The sequence below is a fragment of the Brassica napus genome, chromosome A9, assembly GCF_020379485.1.
Source record: "Brassica napus cultivar Da-Ae chromosome A9, Da-Ae, whole genome shotgun sequence".
Taxonomy (NCBI): domain Eukaryota; kingdom Viridiplantae; phylum Streptophyta; class Magnoliopsida; order Brassicales; family Brassicaceae; genus Brassica; species Brassica napus.
In genome coordinates, this window is record NC_063442.1 from 11,494,414 (window position 1) to 11,521,546 (window position 27,133).

The following is a 27,133-nucleotide window of genomic DNA, read 5'->3' on the forward strand; positions in this document are numbered from 1 at the left end:
TGTTTGTCAATCTGATGTTTGAATGGTTTGTGGCGATTCGCTCCATGTCTACGACTCAGACGTCTGATCGAGTCCTCGTCTCTCACTTGCTTCATCAAAGGCTTCTCCTTGTCACTCCTTTTTCGAGTCCGACTCCGTCATTTCTGGGTAATTTTGAAAATGTATAAATTAAAGAGGAAAAGACAAAAAATCTTAAAAAGTAGGTTAATTAATAACTTCAGCGGTATACAATTGATAATAAGTTAAAAACTAAGGGGTATTTTATTTTTGTATTTCTCTTTTAATAATATAGATATTTTAATAGAATATGTAAATTTATATCAGCTAGGTGTTTGACCCGCAGATACGGGCATAAATATTTTATAGCTACTGATTAATACATTCATTACTAAATAAAAACTATAATTAATATTATAATTTATATTTTCATCTAAAAATTATTATGTCTTATAATTGTTTGTAATTTTCTTTGTTTATTACAGTATATTTAGGAAATATCTTCCTTTTTTAAAAACATCATCTTTTCAATTATATAAAATTAAGAATTTACTTGATGAATATTTATTGATGGTTTTCTTCTTTTCTTTTTTAATTTTTAACTTTCATTAAAATATTATTTCAGATAACAACACTATATGATTGAGATGTATTTATGTTTCACTAATTATAACTAATTAACCAGTAATATGATTCAGATAAACTATAAATCTACTATTCCATCTGTTTCATAAAAATTGTCACTTAGACATATCTCATACATATTAAGAATAATGATTGAGATGTATTTATGTTTTCATTAATTATAACTAATTAATCAATAATATTTGAGATAAACAAATTTATTTATAAAATTAATGCATTTTACAATTAATATTTAGCTAAAAATGATTATAAATTACATTAAAATTATAGAATGACCGTTTTTTTATGTAACAAGAAAAAAATGCTAAATTGATACTTATTCAAAAATAGAGGAAGTATAAACTTGTGTCCTGAACTAGTTTCTCAATAAGGATATACAACCAGATTAATTCTAGACCATCGGGTCATAATCTAGTTTCTCTTTAAATTTAGGATAAACATGAACAGTTACACAATCGATCAACCTTGTTGAAAAACTAAAAGTACAGAACAGATGGAGATTTGAAAATAACTAGATAAGATTAGTTGAAGAATATATTTTACTAATTGAGAAACAACTAGAAATTAGAAAACTGGTGATTACTTTCTATCTTATCAGATTATCTTTCCAAATTTGCTCTAAAAGATTCACTTTCCTTCTCCAAATACGCGCTCTCTTCCTGTATAAATACCGACTTAGTTAATCGTCTTGTAATATAATTACATTTAACATCAAAAGAAAAATTAAGAATGAGAGGTAAATATCTTTCTTTACTAGTGGTGCTGATTGTCTTGGCCTGTAACGAAGCCATTGCCAAGAACAGCTCTTCAACACCTAAACTGAAACGAAATGATTTCCCAAAAGATTTTATTTTTGGATCTGCAACGTCTGCTTACCAGGTAGAAGGAGCAGCTCATGAAGATGGTAGAGGACCAAGTATCTGGGATACCTTCTCTGGAAAGTACCCAGAGAAGGTAAAAGATGGTAGCAATGGATCTGTTGCAGACGACTCTTACCATCTATACAAGGAAGACGTGGCTTTATTGCATCAAATTGGTTTCAGTGCATACAGATTCTCAATCTCATGGTCTCGGATCTTGCCACGTGGGAATCTAAAAGGAGGAATCAACCAGGCTGGTATTGACTATTACAACAACCTAATCAATGAGCTTTTGTCCAGAGGAATCAAGCCTTTTGCCACAATTTTCCATTGGGACACGCCGCAAGCCCTTGAAGATGCTTATGGTGGATTCCGTGGCGCAGAGATTGTGAATGATTTCCGCGATTATGCAGATATTTGCTTTAAACATTTTGGAGATAGGGTGAAGCATTGGATGACACTGAACGAGCCATTGACAGTAGTGCAACAAGGGTATGTTGCGGGTGTAATGGCTCCGGGAAGATGCTCCAAATTTACCAACCCTAATTGTACGGCCGGGGATGGAGCCACCGAGCCTTATATCGTAGGTCACAACCTTATCCTTGCTCACGGAGCCGCCGTCAGGGTCTACAGAAAAAAATACAAGGTCAGTGTCAATAAATTTCCGGGTTTTTCTTGTTAGACAAGTTACAAAAATTGACTGTGTATAATTCTATGAATCACCCGATCTTAGTATGTTTATTCCAGTTCTGATTATATATTAAAAAAACATATGCTATTGAATGTTGTATAACGTACAGGCGTTACAAAAAGGTCAAGTCGGTATTGCTTTGAACGCTGGTTGGAACTTGCCCTATACAGAATCAGCCAAGGATAAGTTAGCCGCGGCACGCGCCATGGCCTTCACATTCGACTACTTCATGGAGCCACTTGTGACCGGTAAATACCCGGTCGACATGGTCAACAATGTGAAAGGCGGTCGCTTGCCTACATTCACGGCAAAGCAATCTAAGATGCTTAAGGGCTCTTATGATTTCATTGGCATAAATTATTACTCTTCATCATACGCAAAGGATGTCCCTTGCTCCACTGAAAACGTTACAATGTTCTCTGATCCTTGTGCAAGCGTCACAGGCGAAAGAAACGGAGTTCCCATCGGTCCAAAGGCTGCATCGGACTGGCTTTTGATATATCCGAAAGGAATTCGTGATCTTGTCCTCTATGCAAAATACAAGTTCAAGGATCCTGTCATGTACATAACCGAAAACGGTAGAGATGAAGCTAGTACCGGTAAAGTTTTCCTTAAAGACAGTGATAGGATTGATTACTACGCTCGACATCTGGAGATGGTTAAAGATGCTATCTCTGTTGGAGCAAATGTGAAGGGATTTTTTGCTTGGTCGTTGCTAGACAATTTCGAATGGGCAATGGGATACACGGTTCGGTTCGGGCTGGTTTATGTGGATTTCAAGGATGGATGTAAGAGATACCCAAAGAAATCAGCTCAATGGTTCAGAAAGTTGTTGAATGGGAAGAAAAGAATGTGATGAGATTATGCATCATTCCATTTTATCAACATCTCTGTTATTCTGAGAGATTTACTATTATGTTTTTCTACTTTGGAAATAATAAGCAGTGGTTATTTTATACAACTAATCCAACTGATATAACAAAACGGAATCAATACCGTGATAAGTACTATTTCATCTTTTGATCATGGACTATGCATCATCGAACAAATTATATAAATGATGAGTAAAATGCATATACATAACTACAACTAGTTTAGCTGACTGAAGCGACTAATGCATATACATAACTACAACTAGTTTAGCTGACTGAAGCGACTATGGTAACAGTATGCCTACACACAGATGTTGGTCAAAAAGCGGAGTCATGACATGGGTGAGAACAGAGAGCTTATTTCTTTGATCACTAATTTAGCTGAGCGAAGCGACCATAAAGCGTAGCCATGACATGGGTAAGAACAGAGAGTCTAGAACCTTTTTAGCGTTAAAGACAAGATTTCCAGTGAGAAATTGAGAAACTTAATGATTGGAGATTTCAACATGAATTTAAGAATCATCTTGAAAATGGGTTTCTAAGATTTGAAACGTCATGTTGATCAATTACATTGGAATTCAAAGAGATGTCCACGGATGAACAAAGATTGCTATCTCTGACAAAAGTTCTTGAATAATGATTTTTTCAGTAACACCAGTCTCATCTATTATTTCAAACATGCTGAGAGAATGACGCTTTGATTATGCATTATCAACTTTTGAGGCGTATTATATTAAGAGAAATTGCATTGCATATACAAACATAACCCCTTAATTTGCAGCGATGGAAAGTATACTTTTTTGATGTCGTGTATTTTCGTATTGTCCATACTGTCCCTATTTATATTTTCAAAACTATCTGGTCTATATATATTTACAACGCATGAGAAACTGTGTTGTGTCAGGAGAAGCACGATAATCGATACATGCATTCTCTAGAAACTGACTCTCTTCATCTCCCTTCTCCCCCCAAATTATTTTCTTATCTGTGTCAGGAAAGTGATTTGCATTTTCCCAGAAAAAAAAGCTTCTCTTTTGTTCTCCGTTTTCTTAGCATTTTCCTGAAGCCATGAAGAATGAATCGAATCTCAGAAAAAAAACTGTTACTTTAGCCCTTTTAATTTTAAAGGTAGATCCTTGCTCTCGTTTTGTTTTTTTTTGTTTTTCACTTTACTGATAAGGTTTCTGAGTTTATTCATCTGCTTTGCTTTATGTTCGTCTTCAGTCTCGTAGGAATCTACACCTTTTGCTTAGTTCTTCTGTGGATTTTGTTTCAGATAAATATTTTGTTTCATTGCTTTGCAACTTCGGAGCAGAGGAGGATCTTCTTCTTATCATGTTTTTTGTTGCCAAAGATGTTTGTATCCTGTGATATATGTGAAGTAAAATATGCATCTCTAGAAACATGAGTTTTGCCATTTCAAAATAAAGACAGTCAATTGTTCAAATAGCCGTATAACACAAATCTTAAAACCAGCTAAACATTGAGTGTACGGTTATGTCGGAGGATAACTTTGCTAACTTATGATTGATGTTCTCAAAAAATTTAACCATTCACGTTTTTATATAGATCGTACGTGGACTATTTTAAATTATATATTTTTATAAAAAAATATATTCTTCTAGTGTTCAAATAGCCGGTAAACAAAGCTATTGTTAGCAAATCACTGTTTATATACATTGTTAGCCAGCTAAAGTAACAAATATATTGCCTGAAAAGATTTGATTTGAATATGTAAAAATATTGAGCATGTGATGGTCTATTTCTGATGGTTTCATTTGCTTTGTAACTTCAGAGCAGAGGAGCATCTTCTTCTTATCATTTTTTTTGTTGCCAAAGATGTTTGTATCTGTGATATATGTGAAGTAAAACATGCGTCTCTTGAAACATGAGTTTTGCCATTTCAAATTAAAGACAGTCAATTGTTCAAATAACCGTATAACACAAATTTTAAAACCAGCTAAACATTGAGTGTACGGTTATGTCGGAGGATAACCTTGCTAACTTATGATTGATGTTCTCACAAAATTTAACCATACATGTTTTTATATAGACCGTACGTGGACTATTTTAAATTATATATTTTTATAAAATAAAATATTTTTTTAGTGTTCAAATAGCCGGTAAACATAGCTATTGTTAGCAAATCACTGTTTATATATATTGTTAGCCAGCTAAACTAACAAATATATTGCATGAAAAGATTTGATTTGAATATGTAAAAATATATTTGTTGGCCGGCTAAACAAACAAATGTTAACCGGCTAAACTAACAAATACGTAAACATTAGTAACTCATGTTAGATGGTTAATTATTATATTATCTTTTCGTATCTAACAGATCTCCATAAGGATACCAAGACGAACTGGATAAAGAAAATCTGCTTTGAAAATACAGAACAGTAATGTGATGCGAGACTATTAGTTAGTGTGATCATAATCTTTTGATGTCATTCGAAACCTTAAGGTTTGAGAAAAAAGCGATATCGGAGGTTTTGTGGTGAGAGAGAGAACAAGAAATTTTGAATAAAATAATACTTTTTGAAAGAAGGAGATTAGAAAGCTCATGTGTAAAATGGAGAAAAAGAGAGAAAAGTAAGCGAGAAGAGAGAGAGAAAACAAAATAATAATTTGTATAAAATAGTATTTTTTGAATATAGACCCAAACAATTATAAACGGTCCGCTGTATATATATGTTTCCTAATCATTACTTGCATGCCATAACTGCAAAACCCTTTCTGCTTCTCGGTGTAAAAAGAATAGCTATAGGGTTATCAATGTCTTTTCTCACCTATCGAAGCTGGGCCTTACTTCTGGGCTGTACATTTTTCCATTTCCGCAAATTCTCACTCTTTCTATATTTACGGTGCAAATCGCTCTTATATTAATCTATGGTTAATAATATAATGATAAAATTGGGGAATTTTCATGTTACCACTTCGGTGGTACCATTATACATGCTTATCATCACTAAATAGACATTTTTAAAAAGACATTCTTCAAGCAAAAGACTCTTATACCATTACTTTATATATATAATTAATAATTATTTAAATAAATAAAAAATTTAAAAATAATTTTTATGTTTTCGATATATATTTTTTCAAATTTGAACTTTTTTATAATTTTTTTTCTTTTTTCTTTTCAATTTTCTGATTTTTTTTTTAAATTTTCTTTTTGAGATTTAAAAATTATTTTTGAAACTATTTTGTAAAAAAAAAATTAATTTTTTAAGTTTTCATTTATATATTTATTAGAACCCTAAACTTCACATTCCAAAAACCCTACTGCACCCATCAACTTTGAACCTTAATTCTATATTAATAAACACTAAAGTTATAAATGTATTTTTCTATCTTTAAAAGTGAGGGTAAAAGTAGTTAAAATAAACATGAAAAATAGTACTATGAATGTGATATTCTGGCACTCTAAAATTTAATATTTATTAATAGTATATCGATAACTTTAATCAATAAAAAAAATTTATGTTATAATTTAATTTCTTTTTTCTTTGTTATATTTTAAATTAAAAATTTGTGATGGAAAATATTTTTTTTGGATAATAACACAATACATAATATTTTCAAGAAAATAACTATCAAAATCACTAAATATTTTTTCTATTATTTAGAATTCAGTTTCTTTTTTACTTAATTCAATGTTTTAACCCTAAGATTATTTAAAAAAATCTTCAGCAGCTCGTTCAAGATTTCCCCAGATATTTATAGCCGTCGTTTGTCGTCCACATGGATGCGGAGTTCTCTGTTTGGAAAGTCTTCCAAGAGTCTGTTTATGTCGATGACAAAAAAAAATCTTAAACTTCTTATTCTTTCTACTCCTTTGTAACAAACTCAAATGAAAAACTTAAAATTGGAAAGGCACGAATTCAAAAACCAAGTTTGTATTACTAATTTTAACAATTAGGTGCTTTTCCGCATATGCGGCTATAATCTTCTTACGAATGTTTATATTTTATTAATTTAAATATTCTTGAAAAAATTAAATCAAACATCGAGTTATTTATATATGAAAAAGTTTTTTTTTATAAAAATATATATGCCTCTGTTGACCAGCAAGTTTGTTTTCTTCTGACCAGCAAAAGTATATGTATAAAATTTGGAGTCAATATTCAAAGCTGAGACCGAATGTATAAATCAATTTAAATCGAGGATCTATAAATAACTATAGGAAAACAGATTATCTAAAACACCACTTTCAGTAAGTTCTTCTCTCTTTTCAACACAAAAATGTCTGAACATGAAGGAAAAGATGTGAAGAAAGTCACTGAAGGGCAATGGACCACCGGTTTATACGATTGCTTCTCCGAAGATATCCCTACATGTAATAACATTATTCAGCTTTATAACTATTTCCTATTCGTGTTCCAAAAAAAAATACCTATTTATTATTCAAATGGTTTAGTCATAACTATCTTTTTGGTTTTTGCTTGTATATATTGTTATAAAGGTTGCTTTACATGGTTTTGTCCTTGCGTTGCATTTGGGAGGATCGCTGAGATTCTTGACAAAGGCGAAACAGGTATGATCTTTTTTATACTACTATTATAGATTCTCACATCACTAATGAGATGAAACCTAATCCAAAACATGTAAACTCCAGTTACAAAAAAAAAAAACATGTAAACTCTATTTTGGGTTAAAATTTCTGGACCATTTAACACTTTTACAATTGTGGCCAAAAAATATTATATTATATAACTATGTATTTAAATCATTGTCAAATGGTTATTAGTTAAAATCTCATTATTTATAAAATTATATTATATAACTATGTATTTAAATCATTGTCAAATGGTTATAGTTAAAATCTCATTATTTATAATAAATACGGGTTAGATTAATTTTACTATTCTGAATGAATAATCATTTTGAGAAAATGATGATTATTTTAAAAATGAAAGTCTGAGACATTTACGCCAAAAAACAATATAGACTGCCGCTATTTTTACAGGGTTGATATCATATATCACTTTCAAACATCGTTGATTACGATAAGAAGTAAAAACTTGTTTTTCTCATCATGATACCTTTATATGCAATGTATTTGTATATACAATACGTGTTAACAAATTGGTTAATTAATGGATATGGAATTAAGGCCAAGGATTAGCTGGATTAATGGTGGTGGCAATGTCTCACATTGGATGTGGATGGTACTATGCTTCAACATACAGAGCCAAATTGAGGCGCCAATACTCCTTGCCCGAGGAGCCTTGCTCCGATGGCGCCATCCACTTCTTCTGCTGTTCGTGTGCTCTTTCTCAAGAACACCGCGAACTCAAATATCGAGGTCTTGATCCCTCTCTAGGTAACCAATCTCTATTCTCTCTTCTTTTTAGCAATGATGCTATTTTAAAATTTAAGGGCACCAGTAATGATAGAGACTATATATACTTTCAGAAAAATAAAAAATATAATATCTAGTTATATAATTTTATTTTGCTTTTTAAAAATGAATTAGTATATAAATGTCGTATATGTATTATGATTTCTAATAAAAGAAACTTTATTTGCTCTCTCTATTACTTTTAGATACTTTTTTTTATTCTAATGGTGAGAAAAGACTGTCAATAATAGTTGATTAAGGGTGCTTTTCAACACATAAAGCCACCACAAACAAATTGGACTAGGGAAGGCCATTGACATTCTTTAATTAGTATTAAATTCTTGTTTGAAGAAATTCTGCAAACTAAAATACACTATTTATGTAGAAAACAAATAAACTAAACGACAAAGACTTTTTTGTTAAAAAAAAGACTTATTTGTTTGTTTGTTAAGAACGACTAAGACAAGACTTTAATTAATCTGTTTTTACAGAGACTACGACTTTAATAAGATAGAAAATTAGAAATAGAATATATCAGGAAACCAGCTGCTGCAAGTCATAGGAAAATTATATGTCTCGAGCGTGTATAATGACATAGTTGATTTATCGATTCGTAGTTACATATTAAAAAGACTGGGAATACAGAATTTTTTTTTTTTTTTTGGTAAAAGTGTAAAGAAGAAAAAGACTCCGGTGAATTTTCTGGGAATACAGAATGGCTAGGGTAAATATATTTATCATGTTAGTGTACAAATTCCAAGTAGTAAATTGCATGTACATCTTATGCGAAAATAATTAGCATATATCTATTTATGGGTAGAAATTTATATACCAAAGCTTAATTTTTAAATAATGAATCGAAATAGTTTTACTTTTTTGATATTCTCTATGTTTCAGAAAGAAGTATGTTTTAGGATTTTCACATTTTTTAAGAAAATATATGAGATTTTAGTTATTAATACATTATTTTTCGTAGTTAAGTATTTCCCAAAACTTTTAACCAATAGAATTTTTACAAAACACAATTATGTTTTTTGAAGTTTACAGATTACAATTAGTTTATTCATTAATGAAACTATAAAAAATGTATCTTTTTGAAACGAATTTTTTTTCTAAAATATGGATTTTTTAGAAATAGAGGGAGTATATGATATTAGCACCGTATTATCATAACTTGATGAGTAAAAGCTACTGGTAACGGTTTGTAAAGACTCTCCTTTTTTTTTGCATCGTTTTTTTTTTTTTTTGCTAAAATTTGGTTTTTGACATCGTTTATAGACTCATGAAAACAAATGTGATCTCGTATCCTAAAATGAGTTATCAAAAGAAATCAAAGGTGTGAGAAAATTTTGATACTCCATAAGACTATAGTTAATTAGCATATCTATTGATCAACAGAAACAAAATTTAGTTACTAGTAGCAGTTTAACAATAATAATAAATATTTTTATTACTTTGGAAAAGGGTGGGAAGGAAACATTGAGAAAGGAACATCGAACACTACTACGCCACCGTTTGTAACGTCAAGCATGGACCGCTGAAGAAATGAACGTCACAAATTAATGCAAGTAATGAAACTAGCGTCGTAAATAAATAAAAAATGGTTATATATAATTTGATGTTGCAAATACAATATTTATTTTAATGATCATTTTGTGTGATATCGTCTATGTGATTTGCAAGCCTGTTTGGCTGTTTCAAAGTACTGTATATGTTGGCATCCCGACGCGGGTAAGATGGTGCTTTGATACTTGTTTTTTTAAGGCATCCACCGAGAAAAAAATTGTGGTAACTTCTGTTTCCTCTTTTCCAATATTGAAAGAATTTCTATTTCATTATGAAAAATTTTATTCCCTCTGTTTTTTTAATAAATGTCATTTTGACATTTTCCACATGGATTAAAAAATGAATAAAATATATTAAAATTGTTATTAATTACATATATTTGATCAATAGTATTTAAGATAAATAAAATGATTTATAAAATAAATATAGTGTGCAATTAATTTTCAGATGTAAATAAATATATTTTGCATTGGAATTCTAAAATGATTTTTTTTTGTAACAAGAAAAAAATATTAGAATGACACTTATTATGAAACATAATGAATATATTTTACAAAACTAATCAACTAATTAAGTTGATTGAAAGTGATAGAGATAATTGGCCACTAACTTCGAAAAGAGATGAAAATGTTTTCAAACCAAAAACCGCTGGCAAAGTTGATTACGTTAGCCTTTATATCTACGAAAATTTGCCATGATTTTTTTTTGAGAAAGGCTCTTATATTACTCAAATTTGAGGTGTCTAAAGTAATTTGACCAGAATAAAACAAACAATAAAATAGATAATTCTATGAAAAACTTTGTAGTTCTAGATAAAGAATCAGAAATTTCATTTTGCGGTCGCGATATATAAGATATTTTGAAGGCTGGAAAGCATAGCTGGAGATTCTAAATTGCATTCAATTATGTTGTAAAACTTGGCCATGCATGAGACTTCTTTATCATTGCGATAAAATCCTTGTTGTCCGTTCCAAAGCTCTAACATATCGAATGCTGGATCATGCTTTCAATAGTCCATCACAGTGCTTCTAATTATGTATGCAAAACAGTTTCTCGACGTCTTAAGTTTTGCTAGCGTTCAACTTTTATAGGGAGCTTCGTTCCTTGGTGTCCTGATTTGTAACTTCTAGTGGCAACACAAGCGGGAAGACCATTAATAGTAAAAAAACTAAATCTCAAATAACTGGACTAAGTCTCCATTCACTTTTGTTCTCTTTATTGCATAATAACGTATGAAGTCTATGTGGTTACCGAAATGTAGGAACCTCACTTCTGTGGTTGTTTCTTTTACATTTTGGATATTTGTTCCAACTAAACTTCCATCGTTCTATAGAAACCAAGAATTAAAGCAGAAACTGAAAATTTTGCCTATTGAAACAGGTGTTTTCAGTTTTATAAGGTTATGATGTTGAAGTTCAATGTTAAAACATGGTGCATCTGTGCATTTCCAAGTAACTTCCCATAAATTTATTTCACGGAATGATCGAATTATGAGAGCGAGTGATCGGTGCATCATCGCAAACACTATCATTCAGTGTATTCACATGTAATATTGAATGTAAAATATTATCTTATGCTTGAAAGGCATAAAATGGCATATATGAATTGTGGAGGATTTCTAACTAAGTTAAAGACTTTTGGATGATTTTAGAAAGAGCGAACCCATACTAAGCCATGAACGCAGGCCAGGTCGAGCCAAAATGAACACGGGTCTTATATTTATTTTCGGTATCTTATCAATCGATCTATACTGAATTCAAGAAACATTTACATATAGAGACACTTTTCAGAACTTGTTACATTTAAAGGCACTTTATCCATGCAACACACTTTAACTCTTGTAACATTACTCTATAGTCTTTCAACATCTTCAACTACACTAACCACTTTTACTTCCATCTCTCTTGGTGTTTTTTCTCATCGCCTTTTCAAATTTCTTCCTTTCCTTAAAAATAATTTTTTTTCACTTTAATTATTCTTCAGTTATCTTTTCATTTATAAATATTTATATGTGTCAACATAGACAATATTTTATCATACTATTCACCAATAGTTTCTCCACCAAGAACATGTACACCCGACATATATTCATAAATACACATCAATCTCGCAACTGTTAACTCAACCTTTATGCCATAAGCACAGTCACCAAAAGAATATCCACCAAACACACATCGGTCTTGTAACTCTTCATCCTTCTCATGTCTGTTTACAGAAGAGATTTGGAAAGGCCCCATTCACAGTTACTGGGCACTAGCTATCCGAAAGACTGGAGCCGCATCCTAGAGTTGATCGTTGGATTCTCTTTGGTTAAATTTCACGCTTCTTACCATGTCATGTGTTTCAAATCTCAATATATTATGTCTGCTGGGAGAGACATAGAAGGCGACTGGTGAGACAAACATGGGGCCAATGCTACCTCAACAATGCATTGGTAAATAACTTTGCAATCGAATTTCATTTCTGGGGGGAAGTAGGTCGCAAACAACATGGAAGGGCCATGGTGATGTGGTTCGCTGAGAAAAAAAGTAATAAAAGGAACAAGTGAAGCTCTGTTTCTATCAATATGCTATGTTTTTAGCCCAAGTTACAAAAGAAAAATGCTATGTTTTTTCAACTCTCAATACTTTGGATAGAACTGAATTTTTGTTTCAACTTTAAACCAAAGCGGCAGTTATTATAAAAGTATTTTTGAAGTGAGTAAATTTTTACTTTCACTAAAAAGTTAAAAGTAGGATTATTTAACTTTTATTTTAGCTGACAATCTTCAAAATTTACTTGTTTATTTTGGACTTCTAATACTTTTATACGATGGAAAAAGTCTATTTCACCATGAACTTTACGTATCATGCATTTTTCTTCAAAGACTTTGTAATAGTGCATATTTCATAATGAAATAAATAATTTTTTTAAACTATTTAAATTCTCAAAATTGTGCTTATATATATACATTGGATGTCAAATGTTAATCAACCGTTCATTTATCAAAGCAACATCGTTTTAGATAACTTCTATAAAATTAAAAAAATTATCACTTATGTGACTCAAACTAGTGCACTGAAACACAAGTAAGAAACATCTTAACCGTTGTACCAAAATAACTTTCTTGTATTAATGATGTAAAGTGGCATTAAGATAAATATACGTTTTTATCAAATAAATGTAATCAAACTTTTTGTTTTAGTTTGACCAAATAAATCTGGAATTATTTCTTATTTAAATTTATGAATCCTTTTTATAAATTTAAATTAATTATTATAATTTATATATTTATTTAAAATTACGTCATTATGATAAATTATTGGCTGGCTAATAACATTTTCGACGGTCAATATATACAAGTAAGATTTTAAGAGTTCACCTAACTTCTTTTTGAATTTTTATTTAGTTTATTATAAAATATGCATTATTGCAAAGTTTATGAAAGAAAAGACACAATGAATAAAATTTATGTGGAAATATTCATTTTCTCCTTCATATGGTTTATCTGAAATCTACGTTAGATTCCTTTCAGATATCCGGATCATTTGTATGCACACATTATATTTCAGTTTCTTTTTAATTAAAAAAGTCAATTTATTTCTTCATAAAAACAGGTAAAATGTTTTAAACATACGCTGTCTCATAAGAGTCACAAGTCTAATAAGAAAATAACAAACTAAAAAAAAAAAAAAAGTTGCCGTGGAATGACAAATGCCACCAAATCAAGAACGAGTGTGGATAAAACGTGTTCTCCACCCTCCAATCAAAATCTCTCCATTTCCACTTTAAGATTTCCATCCAATCAGAACCTCCAATTTCAACCCAACTTGTACCAAACCGGTTTGACCCGACCCAAACTCACCTTTTCAATCATATTCCCAACGATCTCCTTCTCCCCACATCGCACCCCATCCCTCTCTGCTTGCTCGATTCCTGATCTGGGAGAAGCGATATGGCTGTCTCGAGTGCCTTCGTTGCTTGCCCAAAGCTCGAGACTGTACTCAACCACCATAAGCTCGAGACTCCTTTTGGTCTCATTGGTGTTCGTGCTCTTCCGAGTAACAACAACAGAAGCAGACGTGGTCTGATCCAGAGAGCTCGTTGCGAGCTTTCTGCTTCTGAATCCGCACCTAATGCCGCAAACATCTCAGCTCTCGAACAACTCAAGAACTCTGCAGCTGACAGTAAGACGTTTATGTTTTGGTCTGAAAACGACCGTTCATCGGTTTTGTCATTAAGTTTCTTGTTCTAAGTCTCTGTTTTTTTGTTTATTAGGATATACAAAGGAAAGGAGCAGTATTGTGGTGATTGGACTAAGCATTCACACAGCTCCCGTTGAGATGCGTGAGAAGCTCGCTATCCCTGAAGCTGAGTGGCCACGAGCTATTGCTGAACTGTGCGGTTTGAACCATATCGAAGAGGCTGCTGTACTCAGTACCTGTAACCGTATGGAGATTTATGTTTTGGCTCTGTCTCAGCACCGTGGAGTCAAAGAAGTCACTGAATGGATGTCAAAGGTGTGCCTCTTTTTACTCCCCTACCGCTTTATATGGCACATTGGAGTTGTCTTTGTTAACCGAACACAAATAAGAATTGAAGTTATATGGTACGTGCAGAACAATTGCGGTCCAGTTCTAATTGTAACAAAATCGTATAGATATATATACTAGTAAAACTCCGAATGTTTACAAACCGCACCAGTTAGTAGTAAAAAAATATCTACATATACTGTATCTATATGTTTTTGTTACTATTACGACGGCACCATCCCGCATGTTGCCATTCAGACCCAAGAGTGGTGCGGTGTTATCATTTGGAGCCATATATTATCTTAGCTGTGTTACGATCAGTATCAAGTGTTGATAAATGCTGTGTCTTTTTTCAGACAAGTGGAATACCTGTTTCGGAGATTTGTCAGCACCGTTTCCTGCTCTACAACAAGGACGCGACGCAGCATATATTCGAAGTCTCAGCTGGTCTTGACTCTCTCGTCCTAGGAGAAGGTCAGATCCTTGCGCAGGTGAAACAAGTTGTTAAAGTCGGCCAAGGAGTGAACGGCTTCGGGAGGAACATCAGCGGGCTGTTCAAACACGCCATAACCGTCGGGAAGCGTGTCAGAACGGAGACAAACATCGCCGCTGGAGCTGTGTCCGTTAGCTCAGCAGCTGTCGAGCTTGCTCTGATGAAGCTTCCGGAATCTTCGCACGCCTCCGCTAGGATGCTGATCATCGGTGCGGGGAAGATGGGGAAGCTTGTGATAAAGCATTTGGTAGCGAAAGGGTGCACGAGAATGGTGGTGGTTAACAGAAGCGAAGAGAGAGTTATAGCTATCCGTGAGGAGATCCCTGGTGTTGAGGTTGTGTACCGACCTCTTGATGAGATGCTAGCTTCTGCTGCTGAGGCGGATGTTGTTTTCACAAGCACAGCCTCTGAGACGCCCTTGTTCTTGAAGGAGGATGTAGAGACTCTCCCTCCAGCTTGTCCAGAGATCGGAGGGGTGAGGCTTTTTGTTGACATCTCTGTTCCGAGAAACGTCGGGTCTTGCGTCAATGAAGTGGAAACCGCGCGGGTTTACAATGTGGACGACCTCAAGGAAGTGGTTGCTGCTAATAAAGAAGACAGGTTGAGGAAAGCTATGGAAGCTCAGACCATAATAGCAGAGGAATCAAACCAGTTTGAAGCATGGAGGGACTCGTTAGAGACTGTTCCTACGATCAAGAAGTTGAGAGCGTATGCAGAGAGAATCAGAATGGCTGAGCTGGAGAAGTGCATGTCCAAAATGGGAGATGACATCAACAAGAAAACGACGAGAGCGGTTGATGACTTGAGCAGAGGTATTGTGAACAGATTCTTGCATGGTCCAATGCAGCATTTGAGATGTGATGGGAGTGACAGTAGAACGCTGAGCGAGACCCTTGAGAACATGCATGCTTTGAACAGAATGTACGGTCTGGAGAAGGACATTTTGGAGGAGAAGCTAAAGGCCATGACATCGGGACAACAAAAGTAAAACATAAGAAAGATGTTCCATCTCTTTTGACATACAAAGATTACACCTTAAGCTGGGGATCTATATGATTCACTTAATTTGTGTACAAGAGACTGTTTCTTCAGCTAACATTATATATCGTCGATGTGTTGTGAAGATAAGTGAGTTTTGTGGCATGTTTTGTGCTTCATAGACTCTTGAGTGTAACGGTATTGATCCATGTACCGTTTACTCATGTGTAAAATGTATAAACTTTGGTTCATGCAGTATAGAGAAATGTGTTTTTTCCTTTCGTTTATTTTTTGGCAATACTAATTTAATCTGTTATTTATGTTGGTTGATTTCGTCTGCCAAAGCATCTCTGTTGACGCAAACACCAATGCCAGCAATGTTATGTTGCCTTTTTTTTTGACAAATCTTTGATTTGGTATTTCTTACTCTCTCTGTTTCTTAATGTTACATATTCTAGATTTTTCACACATTTTAATAAAACACATTAAATTTGCATATTTTTTTGTGTTTATCTTCGTTTTATAATTTTAAGCCAATAACAATTCAGTAAATGCAATTAAGTTTTTTTGAAATTTACAATTAGTTAATAAAACATGTCTTGAAAATATAAAAAATAGATCTTTTTAAAACAATTTTTTTTTCTAGAATATATAATATTAAAGAACAGAGGGAGTATCTTTTTACTTCATCGAGTTTGAGTTTCCAAATTCACGTGAGGAGAAATTAATGACTAAAAGAAATTTTATTAAAGAGTAAAAATACATTTAAACTTTAGGCTTAACTAATTTAGACTTAAGATTTAGAGTTAAAAGTATAATTTTGAGAATAGAGTTTCAAATTTTTACAAAACAAAAAAATAAATATTAAAAATTTTCAAAAATAAAAAAGAACTATTTTGGCTATTTTTCTTTTTTGAATGTTATTTTTATGACAAAAATTAAAAAATGTCTATTTGAGAGAATTGCCTTTATAAGTATCGTTTCAGTCTATAATCCTTATGTATTCTGTCTTTTAATTTAACATTTTGTATCTATCTACTCTATTAAATTAGAATTTTTTTATCGACTAGTTTTTGACTATCATTAAAGTTGTACTAGTACAAATGATAAAATGATGGAACTTTAATTAGTTGCAACAAATTTGGAAATGTAAAAGAAACAACCAAGGAAGTCAGGTTCCCATATTTTGGTAACCACAACATAGACTTCATATATTATTATGCAATAAAGAAAATATGTGAATGGAGACTTAGTCCAATTATTTCTAATTTAATTTTCACTCTTGATGGCCTTCCCACCTACTTGTATTGCCACCGCAGGGTCATTACAAATCAGGGGAGACCAAGGAACGAAGAAGGTGCCCATAACACTTGAACGCTTTCTCTGTCTCTTCTAAACAATGATTCTTCTCTTCTCTCGTCCACAACTACCAATGCAAACATAAAATATGCTTAAGAAATCTACCATATTATATTTAATTTCTTTCTTTACAGTAATGGTATGTTCTATACCTCAGAGACTTTGTTCAATTCTTCACTCAGGTTCGTCAACAATTCGGAAATGTCGCCGTCCCATTTATAGAATTCGAGTTTTTTATTGTCGAGTATCCTCTCAGATACCTGTTTTTAAAAGAAGTTCCTAGTGATAAGCCTTTTTTCAAAAAAAAAAAAAAAAGAAGTTCCTAGTGAGTATTTAGTGAATAGTGTTTTTTTATTACCTTTGACCCAATCATTCGACCACCACCAGCGCTATGTCCGAAGTAGATGTTGTAGAAATGACAGATGAATGCTGGTGGATCATTCTCTGCTATATCCTTTAGATACAGAGAATATGTTTTACAATGAGCCTTTGGCTCAGGAAGCTCGTAACCTTGTTCCTTGAACCACTCCAAATCTTTGGCCAAATTATTTGCCCTTTCCAATCCTGTGTTTTTGAATGCAGCATCTACACACGAAAAGACACAGAATTTGACAGGATTACACAAGAAAGAGGACAAACTTTTTGCATACTGGTATACATTTCTAATCTAATACATAACCATGACGTACGTAATGCGAAAGCATAAGATTTTTTTTTTTTTAAATAACTAAATTTCCTGACATGCAATATTTATGTAGCATAGAATACAAAAGTTTATTAGTGTGAAAATATTCTATCAACAACTACGACTACTTGAGTTAAAACTTGAAATATTATTCTAACTAATTTATCATATTCAGTATGACATGAATGATGCATGCTTTGTTTTAATTTATTATGTTACTGTTGAACAAATTCTCTAATAACTCCTTTGAATATATATATACACTACGTACCATATTATATTTTTCAAATAGAAATATAAGCAATATTACAAAAAAAAGTTTTAAAAACAAAACTGAAAATATTTAATGATAATTAACTATATATCAATTCAGAAAAAAATTATAAATAAATAGAATACTAGCTAATTATTATGATTTAGTTATTTGTAAATATTTATATCCATGCAAGAATACAGAATAATCACCTAAATATGTAGTATCAATCTAAAAGAATCAGTTTAACATAGGGCTCTCACAAATAGAAGAAATTCAAGTATTGGTGCAGAAACTAGAAAACATTTTAAAATATTCTGAAACCGTCTAAAATGCTTTTCAAATGGAGGAAAACTAAGCCGTGTATTGTAATTGATAAATCCAAATATAATTTTGCATTTTGTAAGTAGTTTTTATTTTATATATATATATATATATATATACAAATTTTCACACGTTGATTTTTGCTAGTTTAAAAGATTTACATATGTTGTGATGTAGAATCAAAATTTGTGTGGTATTTTAAGTTACTTTTCTTTATTAATTATTAGGGGCGTGCATATATTATTTTTTTGTTGTTAAATATGATTTTTTGATGTTATGTGGTTGTCTTTATTTGTTTTGTTAAGAACATTATTTAATATTTTTATTTTTTTATATGGTAGTGGGTGATATGTCAATAAATTATGTATTTTTTCAGTAATGTATTGTTGTGTGTATTGTAGTATTTGTTAATGGTGAAGTGAACCTTTGATGTAAATCATATTGAATTTCAATAACTTTGCATTTAGGCATCTATTGCTTTTAAGATTAACGGTTTATGCGTCAAAATTATATTTTTTCTTTCATATGTTTGAACATTATTATCTTAACATGTTTTTTGCTCTCTTCCAACCTTGGGCCATCATCATCTATATGTATCGTTTACCTTTATGGTGTGAAGAGCTTCTTATCATCACCGGAAAAAGACTCATCTCATGTTGTTGTTCTTCTTCGCCTTCTTCTCATGTGTGATTATCTGGTGTTTGTTTTAGAACGAGTTTATGAATTTCCAGTTGCGGTTGTTTTTCACAGCATTGTAAGCTGTTCCGGTCAATATTGGGTGTTCTTCTTCTTCCTTAGATTTTGACTGATGTTAGGAACTACATTTCCTTGGATTAGATCAAAGTTTAGTCGTCTTTGATGTTGTCTTCCTCTTCGTTGTCTTGCCGCCTTTTGATTTGGTTTCCTTGTCGAGTCAATTCGTTCTTCCAGTTCTGAAAGACTAGTTATGTCGCAGAGCTGCAGTTTTCCTTTTCTTGTTTTTCGCATAAAAGTTGTTGATTAATAGAAAGCGATCACACCCGTTAATCTCCTATGAATCAAGTAAGGGGGGTCTTGCTTTGATTTCTCTCAGAAAAAAAGAAGATACATGTCGAAGAAGATGAACTATAAGTTGACTACGTTAATTAGCTGCATGCGTCTTGCGTTAAAGAGGTGCTTGCTTTATGAGACTGAATGAAACCTTCTTTCTTCGAGAGGGGCTGTGTAACTGCTCTAAATAACACTATTTGTTGAGTCAACTGGCAACTGGGATTGCAGCGGTTCTAGTGGTTCTCCTAATCTATGGTCTTCCTGCTGAGAGAATAAGAATAGAAAACAGAAGCTCACCCGCGGGCAAAAGACAAGGGATGATTCTTCTAAGATACAAACTTGCGGAAGGAATGAAAAGGTATTCGACTCTCAATTCAATAGAAGTCCAACCAAACAGGTGAATATAAATGTCATGTAGTAAGATGAGTAGTTATGAACCCTGTCGACCACCTCCATGGAGGTGGTCGCCTAATTTGTTACGTCAGCTCGATCGTCCATGCTTGTCTTGGTTTTCAAGATCTGGTTTTTGGTGTTCTGATTCATATGCTTTTTTCATAACTCGAGGACGGCTCAACAGTTTGCTGATTTCTTTTTTTCTCACATTCCCTCTTTGTTCTCTCATCTCGTTACAGATTTCATCAATGCTTGTGTCTCTGGTGGTTCTCCCTTTCGCCATTTTTTCCACGCCATGTTTGAATATATTTTTCCTCTGTGTATGGTATGTGATCTTGTAAGGTTGTTTCTGGTCTCAAGCTTAGGCTTTTGTTTCTCAGTTGTTGGCTTCCATTCTCCCTTTTTAGGTTATTTCTCTTCGTCCCTTGCTTCCCTTGGTATAGGTAAGCGTAGTTAGTCTTTTAGAGCTTTGGTCGCTTCTATCCAGAGCTTTGTGGTTCTTCGCTAGCATATGAGTGTCTTGTATGTGTTTGTTTAGTTTGTAAGGTGCTTCTTATATCTTAGCTGGTGGTTGTGCTTCCGGTGCTTTAGGCATGTGTCTTTCTGTTTCGTGTGACTTTGGGCTTCGTCTTTGTTCTTTGCTTTGGTGTTTTGATCGCGTTCATTTGTATTTGAAAAATTACTTTGTTTAAGATTGGTATATTTATAAGTTTTTCTGACATCTACTTGTTTTGCTCAAGACACTCTATGTCAGGTGAGATAAGTTAGTCTTTGATTTTCAATCCTTTCATCTTTGAACTTTTATTTAGTTAGTGTTCCCATGATATTTTATTTTTCTCTGTAATTATTGAGGTTTTTGATTTAAATTATGTGTAGTGCTCTAATTGCTTCTTTTTAGTTTGGTTGTTTTATGATTTTTAATAGTAAAATAAATATATAATTTGTAAATAAAATAACAGATAGTTATAAAAATAATAAAATAGTAAAAATTATGTTATTTTTAGTTGTGAATAAATAAAATAAATATATTTTAAATGTTTAATGACCAATAAAATAGATTATCAAACTTCAATGATGATGGTTAGTGCGAGAAATATTAAATCATGCACAATTAGAAAGTATAGGATCAAATTGCACTAATCTCAACAAAGAACCTAAAATATAAAAAAAAATACGAGGACGGAGTGTAAATAAACTATTTTTTACGTGTCATAAGAAAAGAAAAAAATCTACTTTATATATAGATATAGATTTGGTTCTTTTTTTTTTTTAAATTTAGTTTGCGCACACCTTGTTATTTAATATGTATAATAATAATTTAAATGATCGCTTCACTTATACGCTATAAACTTTTTTTGAAACTTATAACCTAAAACTTACTATCGAAGATATGTCTCAAACCAAGGTGTCTCAAAACTTAAAACTATTTTCTTAATTAGGCCAAGCATGTGCATTCTGGTTTTTTTTATTTAGGTGCAGATCGATTCCCATCAAATCCGGATCCTTCCATTCTTAAAGATCTGGATCCATATAGGTATTTGTAAATTTTTGGTCAATTTCAGATTTGATTCTTATCTTTTCAGATCTAAGCTTTTAGAACCGCCAATTACCCCCCAAAACTTTTAGTTATAGTTTGGGTATTACGTACCCAAAGTAGCTGAACTATACGCAAAGATCCGAAAAGTACATGAACCCCAAAAAGTTGATTAAATACCCAAGATTACCAAAATACCAAAATACCTATAAAAACATATAAAGATCCAAAATCTAATTTGAAAATTTGAATCCAAAATTCAAAAATATATGTAATACCAAAATTACCTAATACATATAAAATGTTTGAACTATTCGGGTTCCAATCGGATTTTGGATAGGATTTGGAACTATCCGCAGATCTAAATAAAAATAACCAATTGGTTGAAATGTATATACCCAAAGCCGATCCAAGCTAATTTTTTTTAGATTGATCTAGTTTAAATTTTTGAGTCAAAGTAAAATGTCCATGCCTACTCTTAATTATGTCCAAGCTGAAAACGATTACAATTGAACCAGATCTGAAAGAGTGAAACATGTTTTAAAAATAGCTATAAAACTTACCAATATTTCAATTTATAAGAAGGAAACTGACTAGAAAACTCACAAGTTGGGACGGTAGAGTCGTGAATAATCCCTTCAAGAGTGTCGAACACAAGTTTATTTTCCACGAGAAACTTCAAGTACCCTTCCACTGTGAACTCCCACGTCGCCACAGGACTGTCTTGGGGAGCTGTGGACTCTCTTTTTCCTTCTTTTGACTGGGTTCTCGGGTGCATTTTCATCGCTACGGACCTCATCTCCTCTACAAACCCCTTCGGTTCTCCTGGGTACCTTTTGTTAGGTATCTCCCCAGCTGCAGCTCTCACCACCAAAGTCCGATCTTCGTTTGCTATTTGGACAAGATGGTGTCGACGAGTGGCTATGGTTAGGGGATAGCTAACCCTCGCCGTCCTAGCTTTCAGACCAGCATAGCTCTCGCAGTCGAGTCTTGGACTCGCAGGGAAGCGGAAAGTTACAGTAAATCTTACTGTAGTCATGAGTTTACAATACACAAATCAAAATTGAGATCCGAAATTAGGGGTTGTAGGAGAAAGCCAGAGGAGTTGTTTGTATATATGTACTACTCCTGCATTAAATCTTAAGTTTATATAAAGGTATAGTCTTTCATTAAGTCTTGAATAATAGACTTTCTATATCTAGTTGACCAAAAAAAAAAGACTATAGATCTAGTCAATGGCTTACGAAGACAGCTTTGTATTAGAGTGCGGTTTTCGACAATTTATAAGATAATAGAGAACTGAGTCTGGTGTATAAAGCACGTTCAATATCTGGAAAAAAATGACCAGTAAAATGAAAACTTAAGTTAACTTTTAACGTATAAATCAATAGATCGAATAAGAAAAAATCGAAACGATGATTTCTTTTGGTGGCCTGATGAATGCGTGTATATATGTTTCTAGAAAGCAAAACCCTTGACTGCGGCACGATAACTGTCTTTGTTGCATGGAAACAATTACTCCATGCAAAAGAGGGAGTTGATCAAGTGATAAAAGTTTGATAAGAGAGTTTTGAAACAATTGTTTTGGGCACGTGACTTGGTCAGAAGTCCCACCTAAAAATGTAGTATTTTCTAGGTCAAATTTTAATAAATATTTCTGAATCTGTCTACATCTTTATTATTGGGATTTTGATCAAATATTTGATATTAGTCAGTAACATATTTACCAAGTTTACAAAAAAAAAAAAAACATATTTATCATTTAATTTTTTACAAAAAAAAACATATTTATTATTTTATCAGATTTTTGCTCCTCGCTTAGTGGCTCAGGGTTTACACTTGGAGTGTAAGAGCATCTCCAATGGTGTTACCACCATTGGAGTCCTTATGATTATTAAACTAATTTTTTTTTTTTAGAATAGTTAAGGATTCTAATCAAAATAGTATGTCCAATGGTGTTTTCCTATTTGGAGTCTTTAGCTTAAAAAAAATTAAATTAAAAAACATGAAAAATTTAAAATTTTATTTATAACTAAATTTCACTTTGGAGACTAGCTGCTAACGTTTCAGGTTTACCACTTCAATCGCTTCTGCATCCTTGAAGAAGATATGACGCTTTGGTACGAACCTGTGTCAATAACCACAAAACAAAGATTAAAGACTAGGATCAAAGCAAAAGAAGACAAGTGTTATTTATTTATTTTTCTACTCACTTTTGATGCAAAAGGCCGAAGATCGGTGCTATTGATCTGACAAAAACAGTTTCTGAGAAACACAGCCCACATGTCTCTCAGTACTGGCTTTTCCTCAACCAACTTACTTGACAATAGCCAGTTCTCTGACAAAACCAACATCATGTACTTTCTGAAGAGGTTGCAACTCTTCTCCTTCAGATTGATAGACATCAGAGCGAGCTCATCAAATTCTCGTCGCTCTCCTGAGAATCAAAGACCAGAGTACTGTGTATAAACGCATTGACTCAGAGACTTAATTTGCTTTGAATTGGTAGATAGCTTACCTTATGTTCAAGTAAAACAACAAGCATTTGATTAGCGATGGTACTTCTCAAATGCTTGCTTCGAGCATCAACACCTGCTACGGATTCCACTATCCTCAAACAGTTCATGTCTCGAGGCACTCTGCAAATGAATCAAAACCAGATAAGACAAACGGCACAAGGGTAATAATGGCTACAAGTAAAAAAGGAGGTTCGAACCTGGAAGCAAGAGAGTTTGCTATGTTTTTGCAGCTTGAAACCCATTCTTCCTCTTTGAAGGATTCATTAACAGATATCAAGCTCTCTTGTAGGAGAAGCGAGAGACCTTGAAGACCACGATCTAAGAGCAGCCAAACAAGGATTTCAGCTATTTGCTCAAGTTGAGATGCGGTGAAAATAGGCTTTTTACATCTGAATCAATGAAGTAACAGAGAAGGCATTAGATAATTAAAAGAGTTATACTCAAAAGGGAGTTTTGCGTCACAAACCTAATCTGACAACAAGCAGAGACAAGTTTGAGCCAATTCAACAAGCAATCGAATACTTTTCAATCCCAAATCAAAAACGAAAATCCTCTCTGAAAAGTTACCTGAATCCCGAGAGATCGGAAATCAGAGACGGCGGCGTCGAGGACTTGTTTCCTGCGTCCCATGATGGCGACGGTAGCTCCATGTTTGCCGAACTGAGAAGAGATCTCGAAACTGATTCTGGATCCGCCTCCGGTGATGAGAGCTACCTTGCCTTTGAAGACGTCAGGCTTGAACGGAGATTCCACGTCAACAAGGACCGACTGATTTTAATCCTTAATTACGGACTCCTCCTTAGCTTATTTAGGTGTTATATTATTATTCTAATCCTAACTGCTTAGGAGTATGTGTTAAGGATTCATTATAATCCCCCGTTGCAGATGGTCTAAAAACCCTGACTCGTAAAATTAAGAGTCTATAAAAAAAGCATACAGGGATACACCAACAAAAGGAATAAGCATTATCAAAGCGGAAGGTTGAGGACAATCTAAGCAGCAAATTCAGATTCACACATAGCGAATCAAAACGAGAAACAAGATTTATTCTTAACTTAACACGTGGAATTAAAATGAAAAAGGAGCCAACTTCTGTTGTATAAGAAACATATAATGGATCCCATCATCACCACTCGGAACAAGAACCGGTTACTTACCATTCAAGCAAACCGGAGCCCTTCAATTTCTCTACCATCAATCCATCGATTCGAGCTGCCATCTCCCGAGTCAGGTAGTTTTGCCAATCTCCGATCTCACCCTTCCTAAAAAACGCACTATTCGCAAAACTAGAAGGACGGTTCTCCATATTCTTCTCCCCTTGGTTGGGTTCAAGATTCTTCAACGTATCGAAACTACAAAGATTCACAACTTTATCAACAATCCCTTCCTTCTCTTCCTCAGCTGTGAATCCATAACCCATAAACTCAGCCAGTCTCTTCACATACAGCAAAGGATCAGCTCTCATCTTCTCATACTTGAGGAAAAAGATTTGATCTGGATTCTCTTGGTAAGCTTTCCAGTACGTCAAGACATGATCTAGATAAGGACCGTTGCTAGATAAACCTCGACAGAACATATCAAAAGACTCCTCAAGACTATTGAGAGGGCCATCCTGTGTCTTTTGCTTCTTATAGAAAATCCACATGGAGATGAAAGTGTCTTTAGGGTCTCTCCAGATGTAAACCATTTTACAACTAGATCTTGAAACCGACTCGGGTAATAATCCGTGCGGGAGATGAGTGGCAAACAGAGTGTTCTCTTTGTTATTGATAACATCAATGTGAGGGAAGAAAGCGAATTCGATCTCAATATAAGGAACAAGCTCGTGAGGATTACGTTTTAAGAGAGGGTTTGTGGAATCGTTGAAATGAGATCGGTTGCGGATAGCAAAAGTGAGGGCTTTGAGCCAAGTGGTACCTGTCTTTGGGTAGCTACAGAGGAGTAAGTCACTAGGTCGTGCTTGGAAGAACTCTTGCGCGTACATGCATCCTTCAGCGCGAGGCTGCATTAGCCAGTGACCACCGTACTGGATCAAGGGATTTTTTGGTCTCCAGCCTTTCTCGTGAGGAAAGGTAGCGATGAGTTCTTGGTACCGTTTTTGATTCCTCTCGAACTCTGTTGACTCTGTCACGGTCTCTTCCTGGTTGGGTAAGGTAGTGTCGGTTACAGTTAATAACCCCATTGGAGATAAATAATGCTGATTTGAGGACAAATATCAGAAGAGGAGGTGATAATTTTTAGGAGAGTTTCTAGCGACAAGCTGGAGAAGAGGTGATGACAGCGTTGATTATAGCTTTGGTCTATTTGTATCTATTTGTATAATTAGGTCTGCAGCAGACCAGACACACACTACACAATAAATAAACATGGGTATATACATTTGTTTTTAAAGGTTAATAATTAATTAAAGGAATCAAAGCCTGTTTGATTAAACCAGGTTACTAGGTGACCGGTCTGCAACCTGTGCGGGCATAAGAACATGACCGGCCCGCACCCTGTGTTCCTTTTCGGTCTGCACCTCACGAGAGGGAATACAATAACGTCAGTATGAAGAGGCAGATATTGTGTGTATGTATAATTGCAACGTCACAAAATATTTTATGTGTTTACGAAGATACTTTCATTCAAAAAATGGAATAAAGAGTGTATAGTTTTATAAGTAACAGATTTTATATTATCATTAATTAGAATTGTATTGTATATGTGTCATAATTCTTTATTTTAGGTGAATAATATTATTTTTCCATAAATAATAAACAAACATTTATGTAGATATATTAAAAGAAAATATAATAAAAATCAAAATATTATCCATAAAAAATATAAATTATGAAGTACATTTCTCGATAAAGAAAGCAAATTCAATTAGAAACCTACAAAAAATTATATCTACCAAGCTCTTCTGTCTGCATGCAGATGAAGCAAACATCAATAAGTTAAACAATTCTTCCATATTTGGAAAACATATATATATATATATATATAACAATGACAAATTAAATGGTAGAGTATGTAAACACATGTTTTCTACAAGCATGAGTTAGAACACCGCCGTATTTAAGAATCATAAGGGCCTC

At 33.3% G+C, this 27,133-nt stretch overlaps 6 protein-coding genes and 1 long non-coding RNA gene across 7 annotated transcripts; 4 read left to right on the forward strand and 3 right to left on the reverse strand.

Annotated features, from left to right (window-relative positions):
• Positions 1–1,038: 1,038 nt before the first annotated feature.
• LOC106450236 (beta-glucosidase 15-like) lies at positions 1,039–3,156 on the forward strand. The gene is made up of 2 exons (XM_013891883.3): positions 1,039–2,148; positions 2,303–3,156. The coding sequence occupies exons 1-2, from the start codon at positions 1,372–1,374 to the stop codon at positions 3,047–3,049; spliced, it is 1,524 nt and encodes a 507-aa protein (XP_013747337.2). The 5' UTR covers positions 1,039–1,371; the 3' UTR covers positions 3,050–3,156.
• A 517-nt stretch (positions 3,157–3,673) lies between these two features.
• Positions 3,674–4,520, forward strand: LOC111201371. Its single transcript, XR_002654577.2, has 2 exons — positions 3,674–4,193; positions 4,342–4,520. It is a non-coding gene; the product is annotated as an uncharacterized LOC111201371 (long non-coding RNA).
• A 1,731-nt stretch (positions 4,521–6,251) lies between these two features.
• LOC106450233 (protein PLANT CADMIUM RESISTANCE 9-like) lies at positions 6,252–13,382 on the forward strand. Its single transcript, XM_048739911.1, has 4 exons — positions 6,252–7,407; positions 7,534–7,605; positions 8,185–8,394; positions 9,877–13,382. Exons 1-4 carry the CDS (start codon positions 7,314–7,316, stop codon positions 9,951–9,953), a joined length of 453 nt encoding a protein of 150 aa, XP_048595868.1. The 5' UTR covers positions 6,252–7,313; the 3' UTR covers positions 9,954–13,382.
• A 156-nt stretch (positions 13,383–13,538) lies between these two features.
• Positions 13,539–16,247, forward strand: LOC106447361 (glutamyl-tRNA reductase 1, chloroplastic-like). Its single transcript, XM_013889266.3, has 3 exons — positions 13,539–14,144; positions 14,236–14,477; positions 14,846–16,247. The coding sequence occupies exons 1-3, from the start codon at positions 13,913–13,915 to the stop codon at positions 15,968–15,970; spliced, it is 1,599 nt and encodes a 532-aa protein (XP_013744720.2). The 5' UTR covers positions 13,539–13,912; the 3' UTR covers positions 15,971–16,247.
• LOC106450232 (heme oxygenase 4, chloroplastic) lies at positions 15,936–24,376 on the reverse strand. Its single transcript, XM_048739910.1, has 7 exons — positions 24,254–24,376; positions 24,056–24,176; positions 23,751–23,974; positions 22,144–23,665; positions 17,678–17,904; positions 17,472–17,579; positions 15,936–17,386 (listed from the first exon to the last, which is right to left on the reverse strand). Exons 4-7 carry the CDS (start codon positions 22,574–22,576, stop codon positions 17,285–17,287), a joined length of 870 nt encoding a protein of 289 aa, XP_048595867.1. The 5' UTR covers positions 22,577–23,665; positions 23,751–23,974; positions 24,056–24,176; positions 24,254–24,376; the 3' UTR covers positions 15,936–17,284.
• On the reverse strand, positions 23,618–24,686 carry LOC125578043. The gene is made up of 6 exons (XM_048740321.1): positions 24,624–24,686; positions 24,523–24,527; positions 24,254–24,445; positions 24,056–24,176; positions 23,751–23,924; positions 23,618–23,665 (listed from the first exon to the last, which is right to left on the reverse strand). The coding sequence occupies exons 1-6, from the start codon at positions 24,684–24,686 to the stop codon at positions 23,618–23,620; spliced, it is 603 nt and encodes a 200-aa protein (XP_048596278.1).
• Positions 24,687–25,049: 363 nt separating this feature from the next.
• Positions 25,050–26,665, reverse strand: LOC106450231 (cytosolic sulfotransferase 18). The gene has a single exon (XM_013891880.3). It carries the CDS (start codon positions 26,236–26,238, stop codon positions 25,210–25,212), a length of 1,029 nt encoding a protein of 342 aa, XP_013747334.2. The 5' UTR covers positions 26,239–26,665; the 3' UTR covers positions 25,050–25,209.
• Between the last annotated feature and the right edge of the window lie 468 nt (positions 26,666–27,133).